General features: G+C 35.6%; 1 protein-coding gene across 1 annotated transcript in view; it reads right to left on the reverse strand.

Annotated features, from left to right (window-relative positions):
* INTU (inturned planar cell polarity protein) overlaps nt 1–27,169 on the reverse strand; it is a 75,318-nt gene that overhangs the window by 17,559 nt on the left and 30,590 nt on the right. The window contains exons 4-9 of the mRNA XM_022556937.3: nt 23,575–23,778; nt 19,165–19,283; nt 15,901–15,990; nt 13,312–13,389; nt 9,457–9,646; nt 5,475–5,528 (exon numbers count right to left, since the gene is read on the reverse strand). Of these exons, the coding sequence (XP_022412645.1) occupies nt 5,475–5,528; nt 9,457–9,646; nt 13,312–13,389; nt 15,901–15,990; nt 19,165–19,283; nt 23,575–23,778 (735 nt within the window). The remainder of the gene's footprint in view (nt 1–5,474; nt 5,529–9,456; nt 9,647–13,311; nt 13,390–15,900; nt 15,991–19,164; nt 19,284–23,574; nt 23,779–27,169) is intronic.

Raw genomic sequence — 27,169 nt, forward strand, 5'->3', positions numbered from 1 at the left:
TCTTGTTAAAAACAGCACCCTCAATTATATACATGTATGTATATACATATGTGTTGGTTTGTATGGGGGTATGTATGTGTATAGAGAAGGGTCTGGAAGAATATATTCCAGACTGTAAGAACAGTTGTAACTGGGGATGGAACTGGGGGAGAGGGATGAGGAGGGAGGACATTTGTTTTTAATAGCCATGCTTGCATTTATTTTTAACCAATATGCATGCATTACTTTTGTAAGTTGAAAAAAACCCCAAAACACAACGAAACCTAAGGAAAACTGAAAACTGGAAAAAAATCTAAATATCCCTCAGTTGGGGAATGGATAAACACTGTGGTATCATCATACAATGGAATACTATCAGCAATAAAAAGGACTGAACTACTGATATAGACAACATGAATGAATCTCAAATGCATTATGCTAAGTGAAAGAAATCAGGCCCACTGTTTTTCATTTGTTTTGACTGCCTTTTTGTCAAAGATATTTCTTGTGATGCTTTACTGTCCTCATATTTAAGAACAAGGTATTAAGTTCACTGGAAGCTTTTTGAGGGTCTGGAAGCTCTGATTGGCTTCACCATAGGTAAGCTTTTAAAAACTTTTATTTTATGCATGCAGTCCAAGAGGATTTCAGGTGAGATACATTCCCTTAAGCAATCAACTGGATGTTCTTGGGTCATGGTAGTAAATGTGATTGGGGAAATAGCTGTGAATACCATTCTTTCTGTGCCCCAGAAATGTCACCCTTCTCTGGAATGCGATTAACTGGGTGTTCAGTAATATTAAAAAAGCATGAAATAGAAATTAATTAAAAATTGTTTTATTTTAATTAAAATTTTGATCATGGTAAAATACACATAATATAAAATTTACCATCTTAATCTTTTTTTTTCGGTACGCGGCCCTCTCACTGTTGTGGCCTCTCCCGTTGCAGAGCACAGGCTCCGGACGCGCAGGCTCAGCGGCCATGGCTCACGGGCCCAGCCGCTCCGCAGCATGTGGGATCTTCCCGGACCGGGGCACGAACCCTTGTCCCCTCCATCGGCAGGCGGACTCTCAACCACCGCACCACCAGGGAAGCCCATCTTAATCATTTTTAAGTGTACAGCTCAGTAGTGTTATGTACATTCACACTGTTGGGCAGCCAAATCTCCAGAACTCTTCCTCTTGCAAAACTGAAACACCGTATCCATTAAACAACTGTCCATCCACCCCCCTCCCACCCTCCCAACCCGCCCCCCCACCCCCGCCCCACCGCCTTCCTGCAGCCCCTGGCATCCACTCTTTTACTTTCTGTCTTTATGAGTTTGACTACTTTAGGCATCTCCTGTGGGTGGAATTGTGCACTACTTTGTCTTTTTTTTTTTAAGATTTATTTATTATTTATTTTTGGCTGCGTTGGGTCTTACTTGTGGCACACGGAATCTTTCTTGAGGTATGCGGGATCTTTCATTGCAGCGCGCGGGCTCTTCATTGTGGTGTGCGGGCTTCTCTCTAGTTGTGGCTCTTCTCTAGCTGTGGTGCACAGGCTCCAGGACACGTGGGCTCTATAGTTTGAGGCACACAGGCTCTCTAGTTGAGGCGCATGAGCTCAGTAGTTGTGGCATGTGGGATCTTAGTTCCCTGCCCAGGGATCGAACCTGTGTCTCCTGAATTGCAAGGCGGATTCTTTACCACTGGACCACCAAGGAAGTCCCTACTTTGTCTTTTCATGATGGGCTTGGTTCACCTAGCGTGGTATCTGTCCTCTGGGTTCATCCACGTTGAGGCCTATGTCAGAATTTACTTCCTTTTTGGGGCTGAGTCATGTTCCATTGTGTGTATTTTCCATGGATTTGTCTATTTGTTTGTTCATTCATCTGTTGGTGGGCACAGGTTGCTTTCTCCTTTTGGCTGTTGCGAATGATGCTGCTGTGAATGTGGGTGTGCAAATATCTCTTCAAGATTGTGCTTTTAATTCTTTTGAGTATATGAAATTGCTGGGTCATGTGGCAGTTCTGGTTTTGATTTTTTGGGGGGCCACCATGCTGTTTTCTATAGCATTTGCACTGTTTTGCGTTCCCACCAACAGTGCATGGGGGTTCCAATTTTTCTACATCCTCGCCAACACTTGGTGTTTCTGGGGTGTTCGTTTGCTTGTTTTTAATGGTAGCCATCCCAATGCGTGTGGGCAAGCTGTTTTATGTGTATAGTTTTGGACCCTGCTTTTTCCTTAGAAAATGATCTTGAACATTTTTTCATGTCAATAGACAGTTTTCTAAACATGATTTTAATGGATGTATTATTTAACAGATTCCATAATGTGGTATTGTAATTTGTTTCCAGTAATTTTTCAGGGTATAAATAGTGTTGTGCAGATAATTCCTATAAAGAAATTTTGTGTATATCCCTGATATCTTCCTTAGTTGATAAGGTCCTGGAGGTTGAATTCCGAGATCAGAGGATATATATTTTTAACGTATTTTGCCCGATTGCCTTCCTGAAAGGTTGCATCAGTTTATATGCCTACTAGCAGTGTGAAAGCATCATCTATACTGAACATTATCAGACAAAATTACTTCAGTGTATGATCATAAATACAAGGTTACCAAGAATATGTATCAACTGATAACAATGGTTAACTCTAAGAATCGGGCTGGTTTTGATATATGAGTGGCCAAGCAAAATGCTAGATTTATGTTTGTTGTTTGTACTTTTCCCTAAAAATGCACTCATGTAATATTTGTATAAAAATACATATTTTAACTTCCTACTTAAAAAAAAGTCAGACCCAAAATATTATCTACCATATGATTCAACTTATATGACATTCCAGAAAAGGTAAAACCATGTGGACAGAAAACAGATCTGTGGTTGCTAGAGGCTGGGGGTAGGGAGAGGGACTGACTATAAACGGGCACAGAAGAATGTACTGAATACAAATTATACCTTAATAATAATTTAAAACAACTAAAGAAAAGAACACAGAATTAAAATATAAGATTAAATCTTAAATCTAATTTCACAAAAGTTTAGAATAATCCTTCTTTTTCTTTAAATTAAGGTAAAACTCACTGTGAATTATTCTGCAAGTTCTGACAAATGTGTACATCTGTGTGCCACCAAAATCAAGATATAGAACAGTTCCATCAATACCCCCTGCCAATTTTCTTGCTGAATATTATTCCATTGCATGAATATACCACAATTTGTTTTGTCTATTCACCTGTTGATGGACACCTGAGTTATTTGAATAGTCTCTGGCTATTAAAAATGAAGCTGTTATGAACATTTGTTTACAGGTCTTTGTACTGACATAGCTTTCATTTCTCTTGGGTAATTAGATAGGAATAGAAAGGCAGAATTATATGGTAGGTGTATGTTTAGGTTATTAAGAAACTGCCAAACTGTTTTCCAAAGTAAATGTATCATTTTACATTCTCAATTTATCAACTTTTTTCTTTTATGTACTGTGTCTCGACGTTGTATGCAAGGAATCCCAATAGGTCGTTTTCTAGCCATAGTTAGTTCCACTGCTCATTAAAATGATGTTCCATAAAGGCAGGAATTAGAGTTTTAATTAAATCTATTGGATATAGGTTCCTAAAAACCCAGATATTTGAATATTTTAGATCTAAACTGCTCCTAATGATTAGTATTTAGCTAATTTTTTTTCCATTAGTGAAAAAATTTATGACCTATGAAGAGTTCACCTTGCTTAAATTTCCACTATTTTTACAAACAGAATACCCTTCCATTTGCTCAGGATCTTAGCTAAGACTAAGCCACCCCTTAAGCTAATATTCTCTCCCTGCATTTACCAGCAATCTGCTAAAGAATGATCCAGCCTCACTGCTTCTACTTCCTAACTTCCCATTTACTTTTTAAAGACTTTTATTACTGAAAATTTTAGCATATACAAAAAAAGAATAGTATAATTAGTTCCTATGTGCCCATCATCACCCAGCTTAAACAATGACCAGTACATAGCTAATCTTGTTTCATCTCTATCCCTCTCTCCTTCTTCCCTCTCCCTGGTGAATTATTTCAAAATCAATCCCAGATGCTATATCATTTCATCTGTAAATACTTTAGAATGCATCTCTAAAACAGAAGGACTTAAAAAAAAATACATAACCATAATATCATTACCACATCTAGAGAATTATTCCCACCTAATATCTACTTAACAGTGTTTTCATTTCCTTGATTGTCTCATAGATGTTTTAAAAATTTTTGCTTGCTTGAATCAGGATCCAAGTAAGGTCCATATACTGAAATTGGTTGATATTTCTTGAGTCTCTTATGACTGATAGGTCTCTCTCAGCTTCTCCTAACCCCACGCCCACCCCCTCACCTTCTTCAACAAATTTATTTGTTGAAGAAACCGTCCTGTTGTGTCTAGTCTGAATTTTGCTGACTGCAATCCCCCTCCCCCAAATGGGGTCATTTAACATGCCCCTCTGCCCCTGTATTTCCTGTAAACTGGTAGTTAGACCTGGAGGCGTGATCAGGTATATTTCATAGGTGGTTTGTGTGCTTCCATCAGGAACCACATACTATCTGGCTGACTTTCTTTTTGTGATAACAGCTACTGATGATCATTGCTTAGATCCTTTAACTTACTGAGGGGAATTGAAAAATGATGGTATTCCAATTCTGTCATTCTTTCTTGATATGTTAGGTAGACCACTTCCATAAAGAGAAACTCCCCCCCCATCTCTATTTGGTAACCTTGAGGTATGGTTCAGATAGGAAAGACAGATAAATGTTTGATTCTTTCTCCTTAATTACCAGTTTTCACAATAATGAATAAGTCCCTTAGCATCCTCCAAAGCTGACCAAGAACTTTCTTTTTTTCTTTAGTACCATTATGAACTCATGGACTTAGATGTATCTGATGTGCTTCAATCCAATGCAGTTATTGTCCTTATAGCTGCTCAAGAGGGAGCCTCTTCAAGGTCTCTCCTGATTACTTGAACCCTAAATTAACCCTAGTACTTTTTGAAAGCTTCCTGGATGTCTGATATAACAAGATGTTGCCAGGCTTATCTTGTACACTGTCAGCCCTAAGTCTGGAATCAGTCATTTCTCATAGGAGTCTTGGTTCCCTTTAGCAAGAAATATTATTTATACACCATGGCCTGGGTGATAGTGGTGCTCTAGTGGACAGAGCTAGGAAATATATAAATAGTTTTTTAAAAAGATTAAAAACCATACTGCCAGCCAATATTACATGTGTATCCTTTCTCTCAAAGCCCGGTTCCAAACGGTAGTAATGTAATTAATCATTACGTATACATTACGTAACAAATATTTTTAACTGAACAGAAAATCTTAAGGCAAGCAAAATAGATTTTGCACATTTCAATATAGAAACCTAATGTTATGTATTCCAAGATTATTACATGCCCCCTTGGAAAATACTTAGAATAATGATTGATTCACAAAACAAGAAATCAACAATGAACCTTTCCTAAAATCCACTGCTTCTCTTACCAGTTCTGCAAAATCTGCAGCCTCCAAGTCACTCAATGCTGTGTCTAATTCCACCTATGTGAGAAAAGAAAAAGAGTAACACAAACATTTAACTCATATTACTTACTTTTTAGTAATGACCATATAAAATTGCTTAATAATTACTTGAAGAATTGAATAAATATATCTCTCTCCTTTGTGTTATTTAAGAAATGTCCCCAAATGGAACATCTTGCTTTTAAGCTTTGCGATTACAAAAAAAAAAAAATTAATGTATTTTAACCTATAGGCATTTTTCAGTTAAATCTCAATTATTGCAAAATGGGCTTCGCTCTGTACTCAATGCAAACTAATTTATGATGTTAAAAAGCTGCTTTACAGTTCTGTTAGAAAAATTTTTAACATTTTAAAAATCTTAAGAGGAAAAACAATCAATCTGAATGTAGCCAGTCTATTACGAATTGTTTTAATTTTTCTATTTCCTATGTATTTTTCAACAGTTGGATTCTTGGAAAATCCAAGAATCCAACATTCTTCCCTGTCTGCCTCCTATGTTCTGTATAAAAAGGCTGTTCATCTTTATTCACGGATTAAATCATGAAGGCAAGTGTTCCCCTGGAATCTGGCACAGTTTAACCACCCTACAGAGTTATTAGAAAAATCTCTTACTTAGGATTTAGCTTTCGTTTCTATGGAATTTGCCTGAACTCTTTCATGTATTTGTCCCTCCCTGAAGCATTCAAAATTTAAAAACAGAATAAATTTAATTTGCAGTTTAATCTGTAATGCATATATATAAATTGGAAACTATTGACAGTTGAAGCTTGTAGCATATACGGTATTTGTGAAAAATAATCCTTGTTTTGTTTTTTAAGGCCAAGGCACTTTCTGCAGGACTGTTTCACAAATGTGTCTTACTGAGACGACAAAAGCTGTGGAAACATTAGTCATGCCTTTCAATGCTTTTCATATGGTATGACTTATTACTCATTTGTGACCTACTTTTTTCTGCATCTAGCAAATACTTCATGTTCTCCTTTTTGTGGCTATAGTTTCCCTTGTGAAAGACTACAGGACAAAAAGAAAATTACCTACTTGTGATTTTCGATCTCAGAGACATTAATGTTTAACAGGTTGCTATTCCTGCTACTGAACTCTACAGGCTAATATACAAGGTTACTATAATTGCTTCTTCATATTCCTTAAGAGAAAAAGTAAAATATCTTTTCTCTTTATTATTCCAGTGTATCTTAGGAAAAATTATTTTTTTAAAAACCTGACAAACAAACAAAATAAGGAAGTTCTCTGGGAAAGAAAACAGAAGTGTGACTTCATCATATACTAAACTCAGAACAAGTACATTTTTTTCCAAGTTAAAAACAACTATTTCCACCTAAAATTTACCAGGCACAAATTACCTTACACACACATATGTTTTTAACTAGATTTCTCAAGGCATAAAATTCCTTAATATTTTCCATTAGAATATATATAGTCAATAAACCCTACTATTTTTCACACAGTAAGAAATCTCAAAGGCAAAAGGAAAGTGTATGAGTTCTTTGAGTTTGCTGGTAAAACAAAAACAAAAACTTTAAGGGTTATTATGTATTTTAAACTTTACATTCATCAGAGACTTTTAGATCACTTTATCAGAAGATATCTATCTCTTTGCAAAAATATTGTTCTTAATTCTCTTAACCAGAACACAAAATATAGAAAATGTCTAAGCTATATCCTCATTTTTTCCCGTGTATTAATTCCACCTACCCAACTAAACTGTGAGCATCCAGAGGACTTTTCTGGATTCCCAAAGCACAGCACAAATCTGAGTACCTGGCACAATGAAGGCTGATCTGCATACAGTAGTGTCCAACTCAACAAGGACAAAGACAACCAGAGCTTTGGTGAGATAAGCAACAGGTATGGTTTAAGTCAAAAGATTAAAAAATATATATAGTAGAATTCACACAGTGATTTCTCAGATTGATATTCTTTTAGGTTGAAATAAAAGCATACAGTCCTTTTAATCAAATATATGTCAAATTAAGGGAAAAAAACGCCAATAAAAAAGAAATCTGAATACAGAAGGTAGCCTTCATATGGAATTTATAAGACCAAAATAGGCTATATTTTAAATGTCTTAAACAAGAACTCTTAGAAGGAAAATAATATTTAATCTTAATATATCCAAAGTCTAAAGACTTTGCCCCTAAAAACATTAAGTACCTCTAATCTCACAGAAGAGACTATATATTTTGAGGGAAGAGATTTCTTTAGTGAAGAGATTCTGAGACAGGAGAAAGAACTTGGGCAAGATCAGACCGACAGGCCTCATGAGATGGCAACTCTGACTCACAAAAAGCGGCCTTGTGTCTTTCAGAAGAAAAAGACCCCAGAATGGGCATGAGACAGACTGTGGAAACAGTGTCTTTCTATCTTAAATGTAAGGTTATCTAGTTAAATTCTGTCTATTTTGAACACTTATGATTTCTTATGAAAACACTGATGGGAGTAGAATTATATATCTCATACTTTTAGTTTTATCTCATACTTTTTAGTTTTTATATGATTTAGGAAAATGATAATCATTGGCCTGAGATACAAAATGCAGCAGGGGGCAGTTGACAAAGGCAAGGACAAAAAAAGAATATAAGAAGGTAAAGTTTCCTTTAAGTATGCTTTAACCCCTCAACTCCCTCCAAAGAATCATTATATAATAATACTCTCACAGCTATAATTAAACTACAAAGTGCCAGGCATGATTCTAAGCATTTTTTTTTTTTTTGCGTTACGCGGGCCTCTCACTGTTGTGGCCTCTCCCATTGCGGACGCGCAGGCTCAGCGGCCTCGGCTCACGGACCCAGCCGCTCCGCGGCATGTGGGATCTTCCCGGACCGGGGCACAAACCCGTGTCCCCTGCATCGGCAGGCGGACTCTCAACCACTGTGCCACCAGGGAAGCCCCGATTCTAAGCATTTTATGTGTGATAACTCATAACTTCTTTATGAAGTAGGTAGTATTATTGTTCCCATTTTACAGATGAGGAAACTGAGCAAAGGGACTGATATATCTGTTTAAATTATTATTAAACTTCAAAAGGCATTTGTTTGATCATATATTGTAGAATTCCATGAAGAGCAGAATCTTGAATTGGGATATTACTACAACATAACCTGGGTTACTTCACGGGCAGGGAACTGCTATGGCATAGTGCCTCATTAATACTATTACAAATGCTGTGGCTAAATACATTATTGTTGATGAAAATGTCTGAAATGAGCTTTTCAGTCATTCAACAGTAAAGTTATTTTGGATGTACAGAAATGACTGAAGTCACATTGATAATGTTCAACCACCATGAATCGTACCTTTAGTGATCTATCTCTGGCACAGGGCAAAAGCTAATTACAAATGTTCATGTAAACAAAGATTTTGCTATTATTAATTTGTTAGCCAGTCATTTCATCTACCTAACTCGATGACCCTGCATTATAAAATCTAAATCACAAAATTCAAAAGTAAGACACACCATATAATTACGATTTCTGAAAAGTATTCCAAGTTTGAACAAAGCTTAAATGTTAAAGTAAAATGAGAGAGCTAATTTCTATTTAGAAAGAAAAAGTTCACTGCACTGAACCTCCTACCTTATCAACCAATTGCCCCTTTAACTCTTACCCATAACCCTGAAAATAACAAAAAGCCTAAGAAAAAAAAGAGAGAGAGAAGATAAAGAATATAAGGCGGCCTTCCCTGGTGGCGCAGTGGTTGAGAGTCCACCTGCCAATGCAGGGGACACGGGTTCGTGCCCCGGTCCGGGAGGATCCCACATGGCGCGGAGCAGCTGGGTCCGTGAGCCATGGCCGCTGAGCCTGCACGTCCGGAGCCTGTGCTCCGCAACGGGAGAGGCCACAGCAGTGAGAGGCCCGCGTACCGCAAAAAAAAAAAAAAGAATATAAGGCAACTGGCTCTGATTCTTATTTATGACACCTAAGATTACCTTAATATCCTGTGGAAGTGTGAGCCACCGAACTCCAGGGAGACTGTCTAAAAGTACTGCACTGGAAGCATCATATTGTTGTGTACTGGGACTGGCACTGGAATGTAGTTTAGCAGGCTGAAGTGCTCTTTGAAAGAACAAGCTGAAAAAATGATCCAAACGAGGAACATTCTCAACCTGGCAAAAGGCACTGAAAAAACAAGAGCTGTAAAGTTAGAACAACACACAGAAATGGTAGTCATTGCTTGTACGCTCCTAAGGGGACTGGATCTTTCCTAAGTACATAGGTTCTCTTCCTTACTTCTCCTCCCTTAAAAAGAATTACTGCTATGTTACTGATGGAGTGTGTTAAGAAATTCACCCTGTCAATATTTTTTACCCTAAAGCCTATTCTCAAATACATAGGGCAGATGGTACTACGGGAAAACCAAAGGGCTAACACAAGTGGTATATCTATAACAGAATGGGCTGAAGTTCCCTTTTTGCAAAAAATGTAACTCGCTTTTACCTCTATCTCTCAACCATTTACAACTCCCAGTAGCTTTCCGGCAACACAGGATAACAAAGAGATTTTGAGCTTTGTAATAGAACAGATCTGACTTTGAATCTTATCACTGCTTTTACTAGGTAGATCTCGCAGGGAAATCATTTAACCTTTCTCTGAACTTTGGTCCCAACTCTGTAAAAATGGGGGTAATACAATCTAACTCTCATGCAAAGTACCACTACATAGTAAGTACTTATTATGATTATTACTTACTGGTATACAGTAAATATATAATTAGCCTATTTCCTCCCCTCTTCAGTAATGAAGGCATAACTATTTAAAAACTCTTGAAAAGGGGCTTCCCTGGTGGCACAGTGGTGGAGAGTCCGCCTGCTGATGCAGGGGACACGGGTTCGTGCCCGGTCTGGGAAGATCCCACATGCCACGGAGAGGCTGGGCCTATGAGCCATGGCCGCTGAGCCTGCGCATCCGGAGCCTGTGCTCCGCAACGGGAGAGGCCACAACAGTGAGAGGCCCGCGTACCGCAAAAAAAAAAAAAACAAAAAAAACTCTTGAAAATAAAAAAAGACAACTTGGTTTTAGCCATGTAAAAGTAGCATATAGTATTACCTACAACCATTCACTGGTATAAAGTACTGGATAACACAATAACTGGTATATATACCATTAATATATCAGAATAATATTCACCGATTCATTCAACTAATTACTTGAGTGCCTACTATGTTTCAGGAACTATTCTCATCGATGGAAGTACAGCAGTAAAAATATCAAGACAAAAGACAAGGTCTCTGCTCCCATGGAGCTCACAATCTACTGGAGAATGACAACAAATGAACACAAAGTAAAAACATGAACTTGTACAAAGGCCTAAGCAGAGAACAGGACTATCTGAATGGGTGAGGTGACTGGTTGGCTATTTTGGATCAAATGGTTAGGGAAGGGTCTCTTGAGAACGGGGCATTTAAGCTGAGATCCCGATGTCAAGAAGGTCTAATGAGAGGGAAGAGTGCAAAAGCCCAGGGTGGGAACAAGTTTGGCCAGGGTGCCTGCAGAACAATACAGAGGGGCGGCGTGGATTGAGATCTGAAATCAGAAAGGTATGTGGGAGCCAGATAATAATGTAGAAAGATCACTGTAACTTTGGAAATTAAAGAGGCAAGAATGGAGGCAAGGAGATCAGGAAGTTACTGTAGTAGTGAGAGATGGCAGTAGACAGGGTAATAGTGAGGATGGGGAGAAATGGATGGATTTGAGATGTGTTTTGGAGACAGACTGGTTAGGATTTGCTGGTGGATTGGCTGGGAATGATGAAGGATACTTATATCTTTAATTTGATCACAACACTAAACTTTATTAATGTATAATCAGTTTTCTGTGGCTCACAGGGAACTAACCAGCTCACAACTTGAAAAAGATAAGTTTTTGAACATTTTAGTCTTTTCATAATTTTTCCACAATGGCCTTTAATATCTTTCATAATCAGAAAAAAACCTTATAATTAAAAAAAAATTGTAAAATGACTATTAACAATATCTTGGATCCATACTGCTTCTTAGTGTTAAGAACTCAGTGGATCTTTACATTTATTTTCTTAGTTTGCCTTTCAAATTCCCACCTAGGCAAGAAGAAACTACTTAAATTTGCTGTCAACTTGGAGATACTTCCAAATCAATGGATAAATTTCAAAATGAAATTCAGAGAAATTAAGAGTCCCTCTGCCCCCAACCTACTCCATTGGAATTTGCAGAACAACTCCAATTGCTTTATCTTCATATACAGAATTCATTACAGGAATTTCATCTTTGATTATCTCTAGTTTTATGAAAATAGAAAGCTTCAATTAGGGCAAAACATAGTAAGGTTTGCTCATCTATTATAAATTTAAGGAGGTAGTTTATAACCACCTTAAGAGTTTATACTCTTCATTGGTTACAATTTTTCTTATTAGTAAAAGGTAAAGCACTGTATATGGCTGCCCAGTCTTTTGTAGTTCACACATTTGGAAAATGCTAATAAGTAATTGGGTTTGAGAGGGAGGTGCCTGTATTTTCCTGGAGGAAAATACTGCAAATTAGACACTTTTCCCAGATGGCATCATCATAAAAAATTCCTTTAGGCGGCTTTGAGAACAGTGACAATAAAGATCCACTCTAGATAAACAGAGATGGGATACTACTATGGTTTGGAAAAACGTATAAACTTTCTTTGAATCTTTATATTGATATACTCTTAAAGCTTTGAAAGCAAAGGCATCATTTTAGCCCTCTGAAGTACTGGGACTTACAAACATCGATTTTCCATCCATAATTTTACATGTTCAAATACTAAACGGTTACCCCAAATTTCCTCTTTCAGATCAAGAAAGATACATCACATACTGCAAGGTTAAAAAAGTAAGAAGCAGGGCTTCCCTAGTGGTGCAGTGGTTAAGAATCCACCTGCCAATGCAGGGGACACGGGTTCGAGCCCTGGTCCGGGAAGATCTCATATACTGTGGAGCAACTAAGCCCATGAACCACAACTACTGAGCCTGCGCTCTAGAGCCCGCAAGCCACAACTACTGAGCCCGCGAGCCACAGCTACTGAAGCCGGTGCGCCTAGAGCCCATGATCTGCAACAAACAGAAGCCACCACAGTGAGAAGCTTGCACACCACAACGAACAGGAGTCCCCGCTCGCCGCAACTAGGGAAAGCCCACGTGCAGCAACGAAGACCCAAGGCAGCCAAAAATAAAAATAAAATAAATAAATTTATATTAAAAAAGTTTATAAAAACAAAGCAAGCAGAAAAATATGCATAATATGAGCCCACATGTGTAAAAAAAGAGAGTATGTATATTCATATTATATAGAAAATATATGGAAGAATATACATGAAACTAAATAGACAATTACTTTCTCTACCATGTCTTTTATTTATTTTAATAGCACATACATTTTTTTTACTAAAAATTTTTTTAAGGAAAAAGTATCACATTTTAGGATAGTGAATTTGACAATGTTATAATCAGAGGAAAACACAGAAAACTTCTTACTCTTTTCTGTATCTGTTCTGAAGAAATGCTCTTACATTTGCCCCTACAAAAATACATCAGATCAGAATATAATTGTGGTTACATCACTATTTCACAAAAGTAACATATGAGACCAAAAAAGAAAAAGCAATGGATCCAATGAAAAACTGCCTGGAGCTGTAAAATAAACGCCAGTCATGAAGGATGAGAAAATAAGAAGAAGAAAAAACCCAAACAACTAACTTGACAACCAAGGAACACTATTAAGTGCCAAAAAGTGATTTAGAATCATATACTTAAAACTTGAGGTTCAATTCAAGGAAGTACTTACCTATCTAAAGAACCATACATAAATTTTAAGGTTTGGGCAACATCTTCAATCATATTCCTTAGCTGAGGAAGAGGAACTCTAGAAAGAAGCAAAAATACATCTGTTCATTTATAACATAATCAATTGATTCATAATATAAAAGAAGCACATCATCTTTACATTTTATATGTAAAGAATATGAAAAGCATGTGTGTTAACTGTGAGTATAGCTGTGTATAATGGTTGTTTCCTGCATTAGCAATTAAAGAGTTTGATGTCTAGATCTGGGGTTCTAACATGGGTCAAGGAGGCACTTTTATATCACCATCTATATGGAGATTAGTTAACCCCCTTAGGGTTCAATTTCCTTTATGTGTAAAATGGGATCATAATCACTAAGCCTTCTCAGGTTCATTCTGAGGATTAAACAAAATTAATGCATATAAAGCAGCTGGTTCAGTATCTGGGCCTATAGAAAGAAATGTTAAAATTCTTGACACTTTCCAGTAATACCCAGATCTCCACTTAACCTCTAATTCTTGTGACAAAAAGACACCCCTAAATGAAAGAGGAAGGAAAGAAAGTAGGAGAAAGGAAAGAAATGAACTTAACATTTTCTCATTGAAGCCTTGTAAGAATTTTACAAAGCAGGTCTTTTATTCCCATTATACCAGTGGGTATAACTGAGGTTTAAGAAGTTAAGCAACTTCTACAGGCACACCCAGGGAATAGAACCTGCTGGTGGGCATTCATTTCCTTAGCTCCAAGGTTACTCTCTCCACTACCTCACACTGTCTTCCTGGTTAGGTCCCCGCTATTGACTGCAGCTGTCACAGGAAGATGATCTCCCCCCGTGAAAACACATGTTCCTGGAGTATCTGCTCCACCGTATCCTGGGTGGGGCAACACTTTTCTCATCCTGCTTGTAAAAGGCACAGTGGTGAAGAAAGAAAAGGACAGACTGTGGCATTAAGACAGACAAGGGAAAAACAATCCCAGGGCTGCCAGAGTTCAATTGCAAACCATCTGTACAATGCTGGAGATACAGAGAACATATAAATTGACACTGAGGAGGTGCCTGTGCATGACCTCTCAATACTCTGTTTCCCAGTCTAAACAAAGGAGAATAATAATAACTACCTTTCATGCAATAAGGAAAAGAGTTTGGTACGGGGTGGTGGCTATGAGCAGTAAGAGAACTGGGTAAAGAGGTGGCTAGGGCTACTTCTGACCTGAAGCCCAGGATAGAGAAGGAGGAGGACCTTGGAATTCATTCCAACTTAACAAGCCAAGTTCTCTAGGATAGGGATGACATAAGTATTTAGGGAAGACCCTGCCTCCCCACTCCCACCCCGGGAAACAAAGGTTAGAAATTGGCTAGAGCATCCCCTAACCAGCACAACCTGGATCCAGGGCTCAGCAGTGACAGTCATTTTTTGGCTTCAGGGTAAAACATCTCCTGGAAACTGTCTCTGTCTGCCTAACTAATCTGGCTGGTGGCATCAGAAAGTGGGGAAGCAGCCTCTGCTCAGTTCCTTAGCTGGGCCTTCCTCTCTGCTGTCTAACTGCCCACACTACCTTGTCTCACCACCGTATTATCTGTGTCTTGTCTTTTGCGTTTTGGGCTACTATGAAAGTCCAAAGGCAGATGTTTCACCCTGCCACCACACCCTAAGGTATCTTATTCTGGATGTTCTCTGATTCCTGTTCTTTCAAAACAACTCAGTTTTTCACGATCCAACCCATTGGCATAGGGCAGTCTCCGAGCAGGGTTTTTAGATAGAAAAATGCACATTAGCTGGTAAAAGAGAGCCATCATTTAACATATATAATGGCACCACTATCCCCTCATGTTAAAAGTTTTGAATCCCACATTTATGATAGATCATATCTCTTTCTGTCCAAAATTAAAGACCACTTTAAAACATAATAATTTTGATATTTTTCACTGCAGCCTCCTTTGGAATTCCTCTTTGTGGTGTTAAAACAAGTCCACAATTGTTTGATACTCTTCCCCTTGAGTGTGGGCTGGATTTAGTAACTCACTTCTACCAAATGTATAAATGGTCAGCCCTGCTCTTACCTCCAACTATTAAAATAAGACATTTTTCAAAATACTTGCAAAAAAGTTAAGAAGGAGACCATGATAATATAAGACATACCATTAGAGAAGTCACTTTAAAGATAAATATTCATTATTTGGTCAAAGGTGCTCAATGTCGAGGCAAAACACCTTTCTGCTGACCCTTAATTCTCTAAAATCACCAACAGTAAAAAACTGTAAACATGCAAAATCCAAACCACGATACTGTCAAAAGTTTGAGCAGAGGACAAGCTCATCTCTCAGCCACCTCTGTACTGGCCATATCTCAGAGGAAAGTGTATTGGCGGCCTCCACCCTTACTAATTGGTCTAGCTGGGCCTTCCGGGTACCTTTCTGTACTATTCATACCAAATGAACACAGGTAGCCATTATACTAGTGCAGCAAACCTTTTAACTGTAAAACTTCTTGAATTTACCTTTGACAAAAATGTCATCATTTTAATGAAACAGACTTTGTTAGCAGTGTTTTAGAAATGATTTTAAAGTAAACCAAAATCTCAACTTACTCCTCAGCAGGCAGGCCAATTAACAACAGCTTGTCAGATTCTTTCCAATAAGCTACATGAATTTGTTTCCCATTTAAAAGAAGGGATGAGCTAAGAAGAAATAGAGTCAAAATGAAATTAGAACAGCTTTAAATGTCATAAAATTATAAACAGTCATTCATAAAAGATTACATATGGTATGATTTAAAAACTGCACGCTTAATCAGCAAATTTCTTGGCATATACCTGCCACACAGAAAACGCAAGGAATTGTACAACAAAAACATATTCTGAAATATAAAAACTCACAAAAAACTCTAGGTCAAACAAAAGTAGACCCATTACGGCAAAAATATGTTGAAATTCTTTTGCTAACATTAACTGACTATATGCAATTTCTTTTTCAAAAGAAAGCTTCCATCCCAGTGTGTTAATTTAACAAATCTTTTCTGATTGTCTATTTATGAACATGATTTACTAAAAGAGATTACAAAGAAACAAAGATGTGGTCCCAGCTCAAAAGATGATCATTCAGTATGGGACACAGATACGTAAACAAGTAACCAAAATATAAGTCAGATTAAAACATATTCTCAAGGAAATGTTTGGAATGATGGCTATATGATGGTGATAGTTTCAGGGTCTATACCAATGTCAAAAATGATCAAATTATACATTTTACATGTGTGCAATTTACTGTATTTCAATTATATTTCAATGAAGTTGGAAAACAAATTAAATGTTTTCTAAAAGAGAGATACAACAATAAACTATGGAAATACAGAAAACATGATTCCTTCTTATAGTGTGGGTAGGTGGTGGGAAGAAGATAAAATAAAAATATAATGTAAAATAACATTTATTGATTTGGGAAAATGTTAAATGATATACTGCCACACAAAAAAAGTTACAATACAGTAGGTAGAGTATGATTCCATTTGTATAAAATAGATGGAAAAAATTAAGTGAAAGGTTATCATTTAATTTAGCAATATTTACTGAGCACTTACTACATGCCTGGGCCCTGGAGTTACAGAAATGAACAAGATCAGCCAAGTTCTTTGCCTCATGGAATCTGTGGTGGTTATCTTTGAGTGGTAGACTTTGGGGTAATTTTAATTTTTTCCATTTGTTTTTATATTTTCCATGTTTTCTTAACTGATCAGATACTTCTTTTTAAAACTACTTTAAAATTAAACATAATTTTAAAAAATTAAAAAATATATATATATTTAGTGTTTTCTTTGAAATTAAAATACACCCATCAGTCTTTATCTATTGAGTCCTAGGATATAGTGTACCCTCTATACTACAGTAGATAAGTGTGTGGGATTTTAAATATGAATTGCTAAATACATTTTTTTAAAAGGGATATTACTTCTGCCTTAATAAAGTTTTAAAAATGCATATACTTTTAGACAAATATTAGACTCCTTTATAGTCATAATTCATTTCACTATAGCTTCAAAACAGTGTATGCAACAAAAGATATGTTGCTAAGGAATCCCTGAAATAATAATTATTTTCATATTCTTTCACAAAAATGTTTTTCTCTCTATATTTACTGGTTTCCACATGTCTAACCCATATTTTAGCTAACAAGGTCTAAATGTGAAGTAAAATATCTATACTTTGGAGAAAAATAAAATAAAATCCACATGGGGAAACTTAAACACATTTTCTTACTAATAAGATTAAAAATGAGTCCTGCACCTTAGAAACATTATGCTAAGTGAAAGAAGCTAGTCACAAATAATGACATATTTCAATTCCATTCTTAGGAAATGTCCAGAATAGGGAAATCTATAGAGACAGAAAGTAGATTAGGGGTTGCTTAGGACTTGGGGTGGGGTAGGTGCATTGATAGCTAAAAGATACAGGGTTCCTCTTTGAGATTAAAAAAATGTTCTAAAACTGACTCTGGTGATGGTTTCACATATCTTCAAATATATAAAAACCATTGAATTGTACACTTTAAGTGGGTGAATTGTATGATATATGAACTATATCTCAATAAAGCAATTTAAAAAATTTTTTAAAGGCCTATCACATGCTTTTATAAATGTGAATTTATAGACTAAATGGAGCCTCGGTTACTAGTATTCTGAAATGAACTAATCTTTTCTATATACACTATACTAAAACTCCCAGAGTTAAACATCACTTTCATTTAGAAAAACAAGGAAAATTTTCCCGTTATCTTGAAGATCCCATCTATTAAAATCCTAGACAAGGATCTACTGTATAGCACAGGGAACTACACTCAATATTTTTTAATTACCTATTATAGAGGGAAAAGAATCTGAAAAAGAATATATATATATGTGTGTGTGTATAACTGAATCACTGTGCTGTACACCTGAAAATGACACGACATTGTAAGCCAACTATATACTTCAAAAAAAAAAATAATAAAATCCTAGAGGTGTCATTTCAATCAGAAGATGGGAAAAGAAAAATTAAAGCCTAGAAAATCCAATTTGGTATTCTATCAATATTAAGGAGCTCTTAAAGTTTGAGATAAACTTTTTTGGTAAAGTCTAAAATTGTTGAAATATTAAGGAAGAAAGATGGTTTATAATCTATAGATCTATTTTATGAAATAAAGCAAAAACAAAACTCAATAAACTTTGAGCCCCCTTTTTCCATAAGTTAACTATAATATTTCAAAGTCAAGACTTGATAAATCAACATGGAATGGGATGTGTGGCTCTATAATCGGCTTTCACAAAGTTATTTAACACCAGTTTGCTTATCCATCACTGAGGGAACTTGCACAGATGATACTGCCTTCTGAATACTCTTCCTAAAGTGTATGTGTATTGTGTGTTTTCTATCATTGTTCTAAGAACAGAACAAAATATTTTGAACTATCTGAAAAATTCAGTATTCAGTCATCCTTATCAACCACAAAGCTATTGTCAAGCAAGTTAATAATCAAGATAAAGTCATAAAAAAGCCCAAACTCATCATAATGCTGTGCTTAAGAGAGACTGCCTTCATGAAGAAATTCTAAAGTAGAGTCATTAATCCAAGTTTGTTAAAGTCCAGAACATCCAGATCTACAGCTGTTCTCAGAACTTACATTTTAAATAGATGATTAGTAGAAATAACCTAGGTGAGAAACAAAATATCTGCAGATATCATATCTGCCATATAAATATTTACATTATAGATACAAATATATTTGTATAATAGATACCTGTATTAGTATTTTATTTGTCAGAATTAAGGTAAAGAACTTGGGAGAAAGAGAATTAAAGCTAAATAAAAATCAATTATTACCTAGTAACTTGCGTCCCAGTTACATTTTCCAACATGTCACAGAGTGTGAGAAATATCCCTCTCACACTTTTAAGTTTCTGAGATGCATCAGATACTGGATAATGATATAGGATTTCCTGCTGTTAAATAAAAAGAAATAGAAATGTCAATTCCCCCCAAATTTTCCAACCGTTATATTTTTCATGGCAAGTTCAGACTTCAAATTCAGGAAAAAATAAAAAGATTCCTTTCAGCTTCAGTGGGAGGTTTATTCAAACATAAGGAGAGGAGTATGCCTGGAATTTTAACACATTACCTAGTATTTAAAATACCACATTTGAAAATAAGTTAGAGACTGTCAAAATTAGTCATGATACATGTGCTGAGTAGGATAGTGATTAGTTGGAATAATTACAACTAATTGCAAACAATGTTTCAAACATTAATCTCCCTTTACAATAAATTAAAATATTTATATTTCGTTATATATTCTTATCTCCTGTGGTTGCATATGCACACAGACACCACATGTAAATTTTAGGAGTCTTTAAGATAAGCTTCATCTTTGGTGAAACCATTAAATCTTTATTTAAACACAAGACAAGACTGAAATTAAACTTACAGAGTGAGAATACAAAATTAAATTAAAGTCATGCAGATAGGAAGAAAGAAGTATTATGATATTATAAAATCTTCTGTTTAAATTTGAAATCGTTTGCCCACCACAAATTAATCTGTATTCAAACTTTAAAAGAGAGACATTTTAAATTATTGAAAATACTAAATCCATAAGATTATTCACAAAATGCTTAATAGTTTTCTATTTTCAAGAAGAGCATATTCCCAGGAAACACACAGTTTTTAAAAATTTTCATTTTTATAAATTGCAAAATCAAGATGTGCATTGCTAGTACTTTTACATGACGGATTGAATCATTCTCTGACTCACTTTTTTGCTATTACTTAAAGCAACATGCTATTTTTCTCACAAGACAAATTAAAAGCAGGCAAAATTAAAATTTCTAGATAGAAACCATAGAGAATTCAGAGTAATTTCCAGTTATGCTACTTAATAACAATATTCATAACTATTAACATAGCCATTATTGAAAGCCCAAACTCTTAAAATACTGTATCTTTTCTTTGGTTCTCTCTCTAAAGAGCATTCTACACTTTGCTTTGGTCTCTCTTTACACGAAATAATTATGTGACTTGGAGTCCATGCCTTTGCAACTTTTACATTAGGATAAAATATAAATAATAACAAACTGGACACATCTGTTTTTTATACTTATTAAGCACATTCAGTATATGAAAATTGCTATGGAATTATGTGGCCAAATACAGTCTGCCTAACAACTCAAAATTTCTGTAATAATGTAAAAATATTATAAACCATTTTATCTCTAGAAATTAACTCAAACACCAGTGAAGATCTTCTGTTATGTCTACTTAATAAATTTAAACCTTAACTGGTAAATAAACTTACTGTATTTAGCCAAATACCAAATACCACTTTAAACAAATAACTATATAGTCTTTGATTCATTTTTTAAAAAATGTCCAAATCTTGTAACTTGAAGAAAACAAGCTGTTATTAAATATGTAACTCACATGAAAACAAAATGACCCTATGACATTTAATTGTAAAATAAGTAATACTGGAATACAAAGGTCATTTGAGAAAGTCTCTATTCCAACCTCTGCTGTGACCAGCCCAGAAAGCCTCACAATGCAAGACCTGGCAAGCTCTACAGTTCCTAACCAATTTAATTAGCTGTATTTTAAAGCACTCGTTAGTAGCATGCATTTGCAGCAGTTTCCACTCTATTCAGTAAGAATAAAAAGCCTCTCCTAATTACAGTGTTGATACAGGGCTGTCGACAGACAGAAACCTGTTCATTAAAGAAATATCTACACACTTTCCCATGGAAAGAAAGGCAAGGATGACAAAAGGCCTCAGCACTATCCTACTCCAAGATGACCTTGAAAGATTCAGGATGCTACCATCCCAGAAATATGTTGTGTGTTCTATTTAATACATGGTTAAATTTCTAATTGTTCTAAAGATACAAAGGACTAGTAAAACGTGCAAGAAATTAGAATTATCAACTCTAGGTCTCCATGTATTTTTCAGAACACAGAAAATTATAAAAATATGTAGAAGTAAATCCCTTCCTTTCCAGTTCAATTATTGGCTAAATTTTGACATATGAAGAAACAACACAAGGAAATACACCCTTTGGATAAAATGGGTTTGGCATTGAGAGTATAGGCTGCAAGGATTTCAAAAGGAAAGAAATGTAAACTAGGTAAAAACTTTTTAGATCTCGCTTCTGCTCAAAGCATTATGGTAAACTAGATGCTCTGAGACCCTTGTGCTGTAAAACAACTGGATTCATGGCCAAAACATACTTGTTAAACTGCCGGATATATAACAAGTAGAGAGGTTGCCAATGACATCTTCTCCATACCTTTCCAACCCCCTTCCCCAGCACAGCAAAGCAAGCTGGGGCCTCAGCTGGGAGTGGTGAGTAGTGGGCAGAAGGACAGAGGCAGGTTGTCTTGAGGGCTGATACCTACAGTGTCTTCAGTCAGGACACTGAGCATTGGGCCAGTGGCTAGGTAGGTGAGCTGGGCCTAGGACCACTGCATTAAACCTAGACCCTTTAGTGAGGCTTAAGTGCTCTATGTCAGTGATAGAAGCAGAAGAAGCAAATTCTCTTTGAAGGAAGGCATTTCCCATTTAGAACCACAGCACTCCCAAAGATAAAATCAGGCAGTAAGTTTAGTCAATGATACCCAAGGAAATAATAAGGTAAGCCACAACAAGTCAGAGTCCCCACTAGGACTTAGAGATATTGGAATGGGAAGATATAGAATGAAGAGCTACGTATGAGATGCTTAGAGAAATAAAGTATAGAATCACTAAGACAAGGAAACAACAAAAGACTACTAGGAATAGCATAGCAGATTTGCATGCAGATTAGTTAAAAACTTTTCAGGAACTTCTAAAAATAAAAATAGGAATATTTAAGCAAACAAACAAAAAAACACTATGGAGAGGTTAAAAAACAGTTTGAACATACCAGAAGCAAGAAACTGAACAAAGAAAATAAAAGACAGATTCATTAAAAGAAATGACCAACAGTAGACTTATTAACAGCAATTATAAGTCAGAAGACAAAGAAATACTATCTTCGAACAGATTAGAGAAAATAAGTTTCTACCTAGTTGGCATAAGTAATGCTATGTGTTGACTTCATCTTCTTCCTGGCCACACAGGAAGACTATATTTCTCACCTTCTTGCATTGGGAGAGACCATATAACTAGTTCTAGGCATTGGAACATGAGCAGAAGTGATGTTCCTACTTTTAAGCTAGGCCTCTGAAATGTCCCATGTGATATTGCATGCTTTCTGTCTTCTCTCATTGGCCAACTAGATGGAAAAGATCCAAGAGAGGACTCTGAAGTCCTTGGGAATAATGGAACCACTGGATGAAGGGCTCAAATCATTGAGCCATTTGACCAGGAACATGTACATTGAAATGAGAAATAAATTTTTACTATGTTAAGCTACTGAGACATTAGGATTGTTTGTTATAGCAACTGGCCTATTCTCACAATGTATAATTATAAAGCTACCTTTCAAGAAGGGGTGAAAAAGACATCAAATAAATAACAACAAAAAGAATTTATCACCAACAGATTTTCATTAAAAAGAGATGCCTAAAGTATATGTTTTAGGAAGAAGAAAAAATGATCAAATAAGGTCAGCCTGAGATTTAAGAATAGTGAATAAAGAAAATGGCAAGCATATATGTAAATTTAAAGATGACTCATCTGTATGAAATATGATGTACAAAATATGCATTTTATGATATATAATTTATACAGTTTATAATGTATAAAATATGATAATAAAAAGTAGTAGTACTATAATTATGCCCAACTTGTGGAATTTTAAAAAATGATACCACTGAAATACTGATGACAATACCATGTAGGTGAAGAGGGGAAAATTGGAGTTAAGGTGTACTAAGGGCCTTGAATTATTTTGAAAAGGGGTTAAGATAGTATTTAACTTTAGAATCTGTTAAGAGAAATATCATGATAAAATTTTTAGAGTAATCACAAGAAAATAGAAATAAGAATATACAGTAAGAATAATAATGATACAAGCAATCAAGTATAGTTTAAAAAATATCATGGAAAAAGCAATTCAAATAGAAATTTTTAAAGAAGGTAAAAGAAACAAATTCAAATATTTCAGTAATCTCTATAAATGGACTCATTGAGCTTGTCAATTTGAAGACTGCTGTGTGTAAGAGACATACCAAAAACATAAGACACAGAATGACTGAGAATCATTTGGAAGACTATAAAAAGGTCCTTACTTTTTTCCTCTGCACTTTTGAGCAGACACTCACCTCTTCCTTTGATGTTTCCGAGTCGAGCTGTAGTGTGAGATACATAACGATGTGAGGAGTGTTTAGAATATTCTGCTGGGTATCTTTGTCCTCTTCTCCCCATGGAAGTTTGATTAAATCACTTGTGTTTGACTGTGCCTTTTTCTGTCTTGGTTGAGTTGTTTGCTTTTTCACAGCATATGCATTTTCGAATGTCAGTTTCACCTTTAAAAAATTAAAACGTGTTGATTTTTCAACACGGGAAAATCAGCTGTGGTTTTCACAAAGGATCTGTACATGCACATTCACTCAGGTACGCACAGTATGCATAAAAATCATCCTAGAGTATGGGCTCCTTGATGGCAGGGACTGTGTATTCTATTTATATCTCCAGGTCCTAAGACAGTATCTGGCACATATTTGTACAAATATTTATTAAGAATATATAATTCTCTGTATATAAGTTCATTAGTTTAAACTTAATCATTTTATTCCAAGTACTGACAACAAATACAAGAAATGCCATGGAAAAACAAAAATTAGTATGATCTGATAGCATAATAGAGAGTAACATTACATTAAGAACAGTAATAGCACTGACTCATCTGGGGAAGGTAAAAGGAAGAGATTCAGGATTAAAAGCAACCTCATACAACCAGAATTAGCTCTCCTTTCAAGTGAGGTGATATTCAAATATTCTTCTCTTAGACATTCTTTGTGGTCCTTTGAAATAAAGGCTAAGGACAGTAAAAACCATCAACATGCCAGATCTTGAACCATGACCCTAAGAAGACTATCTATCAGTTTTGTCAAGATAGTTTTAATTTCATGGCCCGATATCAAACAAGATTGGTAAGAGTCCAGAATGTGGCCATTTTCCAGTTGTTGAAAGGTAGCTTCCACTTCTCAATTAACTTTCCTTGAAAAAGGAGATATGTGTCTAGATGCCAGCTGGCCAAAGATAACTTGCTTACTTCAAAGAAGCACCAGTGTGTATCTTGACTAAAAGAAGTTTTCACTAAATATAGTTAATTTTGTGTAGCAAGGACATCATCACAAGCTATATAGGCACAAAATGTTCCTAATGTTTAAAGTCTTATCAGAATACAGATAAGTAAGACAGGACATTCTAACTGTAACAACCTATAAAATTTTAAATTTAGACATTAAAGTGCAATGACTCCTTTAATTAGATTAAATTTTAAAAGTCAAAAAATAAATTCATGCTTGATCAAGAATAAATAAGTCTGGTCAATATAGGATATTAAATCATCACACTGTACAACCTAAACATATATGATTTTTATTTGTCAATCAAACCTCAAAAAACTGGGGGAAAAAGGAAATGTCAATATTTAAAAGAAGATAAAATTGTTTGTATGCAGTAAGTTGCATTTTGAGAGGAAACATTTAAAAATTATCAAGACAATAATAAACAATACCTATTTTTAATAATTTATTAAAAGAGGTACTATTTTCAAGGCCAACTTTAACTATATGATAAATATGAATATATTACTATCACGCCTTTAAAAAATGAGTCTTACATATTTATACATTTTTATCAAAAATGTTAAGCATATTATTTTAAAAAATTCATTCATAATCCCATCAGCCCATCTAACTATTGTTAGTATTATACTGTAAAATAAATCTATCCTGATGAATAAAAGCTTTCAAATGAAGAAATATCTAGATTACTTTTTTTGATTGGCAAAGAGTGACTATTTATGGTTGTATTCAATTTTGCTTATCTGTAGCTGTCTGGCGCTTCAGAGGCACTAAGTTATCTTTGTCTACCTAAAGTGAATTTAGTTAAATAAACATATTTTCTAAAATAAGTTTCTGGGACTTCCCTGGTGGTCCAGCGGTTAAGACTTCATGCTCCCAATGCAGGGGGCCCAGGTTCAATCCCTGGTCGGGGAACTAGATCCCACATGCAGTAACTAAGAGCCTGCATGCTGAAACTAGAAGATCCCGCATATCAACTAAAGATTCCGCATATCAACTAAAGATACCGCATGCCGCAACTAAAGATCCTGTGTGCTGTAACTAAGACCTGGCACAGCCAGATAAATAAATAATTAATTAAAAAAAATAAGTTTCAGATTTTATTTTATTAACAAGTAGAAAAGAGACATGAGGTCTAAATTCATATATATATATATATATATATATATATATATTCAGAGTTAAGATGAACCAGATCATGACTAGGGAGTAGGAAGGGAGAAGTTCCTCATGAAATTTTTCTGAGGCCAAATGATCATGCTTCTTTACAAAACATTTAATATTCCAAGCGGAAAATATCAACCTTTACTAATTTTTAATGTTTTCTGTAAACTTGATGTTGAAAAATGGGCCCTTGGCATTATTAGAACACTGTATCTAAAAAGGCTAATAGAACACTAGTATATTTGGGGGGGAAATATTAAGTAAGCTAAACAAAAACATAAAAAGTTAAAAATCCTATATGAGAACAATCAAGAGTTATCTGAGGAAAATTAATATAAGGATAAGGTGAGGAGAGATGAAGAGACACTGTTTCCAACATAATCTTAGAAATATGTGAAAAAGAATATTTGGTGTGAGGTTTTGACCCAAACAAGCAACATGGAAGCATTATATGGCCTGAAAGACTATGTTCTGAGGATGGCATCTGTTCTAGTGGGTAATGCTCAATATATGTATACATAAGTAAAAATATAAGCATAAGCATAAATATATTAAATCCTTGAACAAGGATCCAATGAAGTAAAAATGGCTTGGAGCTCAGGGGGTTCTTTCATTTGAGAAGGAGGATTTAGGAGTGTCCAGAAGAAAATATATGGGAGTCTTTGACGGTGTTCCTTGGGAATGTGAGAAATCTTTCGAATTGGGGGAAATCCCGAGTGCAGATTTTGTACCAATATAGAGGGGAGCTTTGAAGATTGTCCCCAGCACTGGGCTTTGGGGAGGAACTAGGTATATGAATAGAGTGGAGGGTGAGAAATCTGACTGTAGGAAGCAGGAGATGAGTGACATCCTAGGGGAGCAGGTGTCACAGAGGCAGGCTGCGTCAGCTGGAACGTCTGTGAGAGCTGTGCACCCCAGTGGTCCTCAGAGAAAGAAATATGTGTCCAAAGAGACAGAAGGGAGGGCATCTTCTCCAGCTGAGATTCTTGTGGGTGGAGAGGTGAAAAGATAGGGTATAACTCACCAAGAATGACAAAAGGAAATGAGTTGGTAGACTTAAAATAAAAATTTACCAATTTTACTTTAGGCAGCAATGGCAACCTAAAATTTAAGACTGGTTTGCTATGCTTGGTGAAGAGCGACACACTTGAAAACTAACTTTAATGCTACACTTGGCAAACGTCAGAACTTCTTTTCTGTGGGGCAAGAGCCTTTTCCCCTCAGCATGACAAAAACTCAAACAAATACACAAACTACGGAACCATCCATTAACATTCTTTAAGGAACTATCTTAGCCACCATTCTTCTGATTTAAGTAAAGTTGGCTCCATAATGCAAAGATAACTACACTTTAACAAGACATTCTGAAATGCTTACATGTTAAGTAGCAATAAATGTCAGGAAATCTGGTTGTCTTGATAAAATGATAAATGGGTAAGAC

The sequence above is a fragment of the Delphinapterus leucas genome, chromosome 5, assembly GCF_059928025.1.
Source record: "Delphinapterus leucas isolate spDelLeu-1000000601 "Yukka" chromosome 5, BTC_Dleu_Yukka2, whole genome shotgun sequence".
Lineage (NCBI taxonomy): Eukaryota > Metazoa > Chordata > Mammalia > Artiodactyla > Monodontidae > Delphinapterus > Delphinapterus leucas.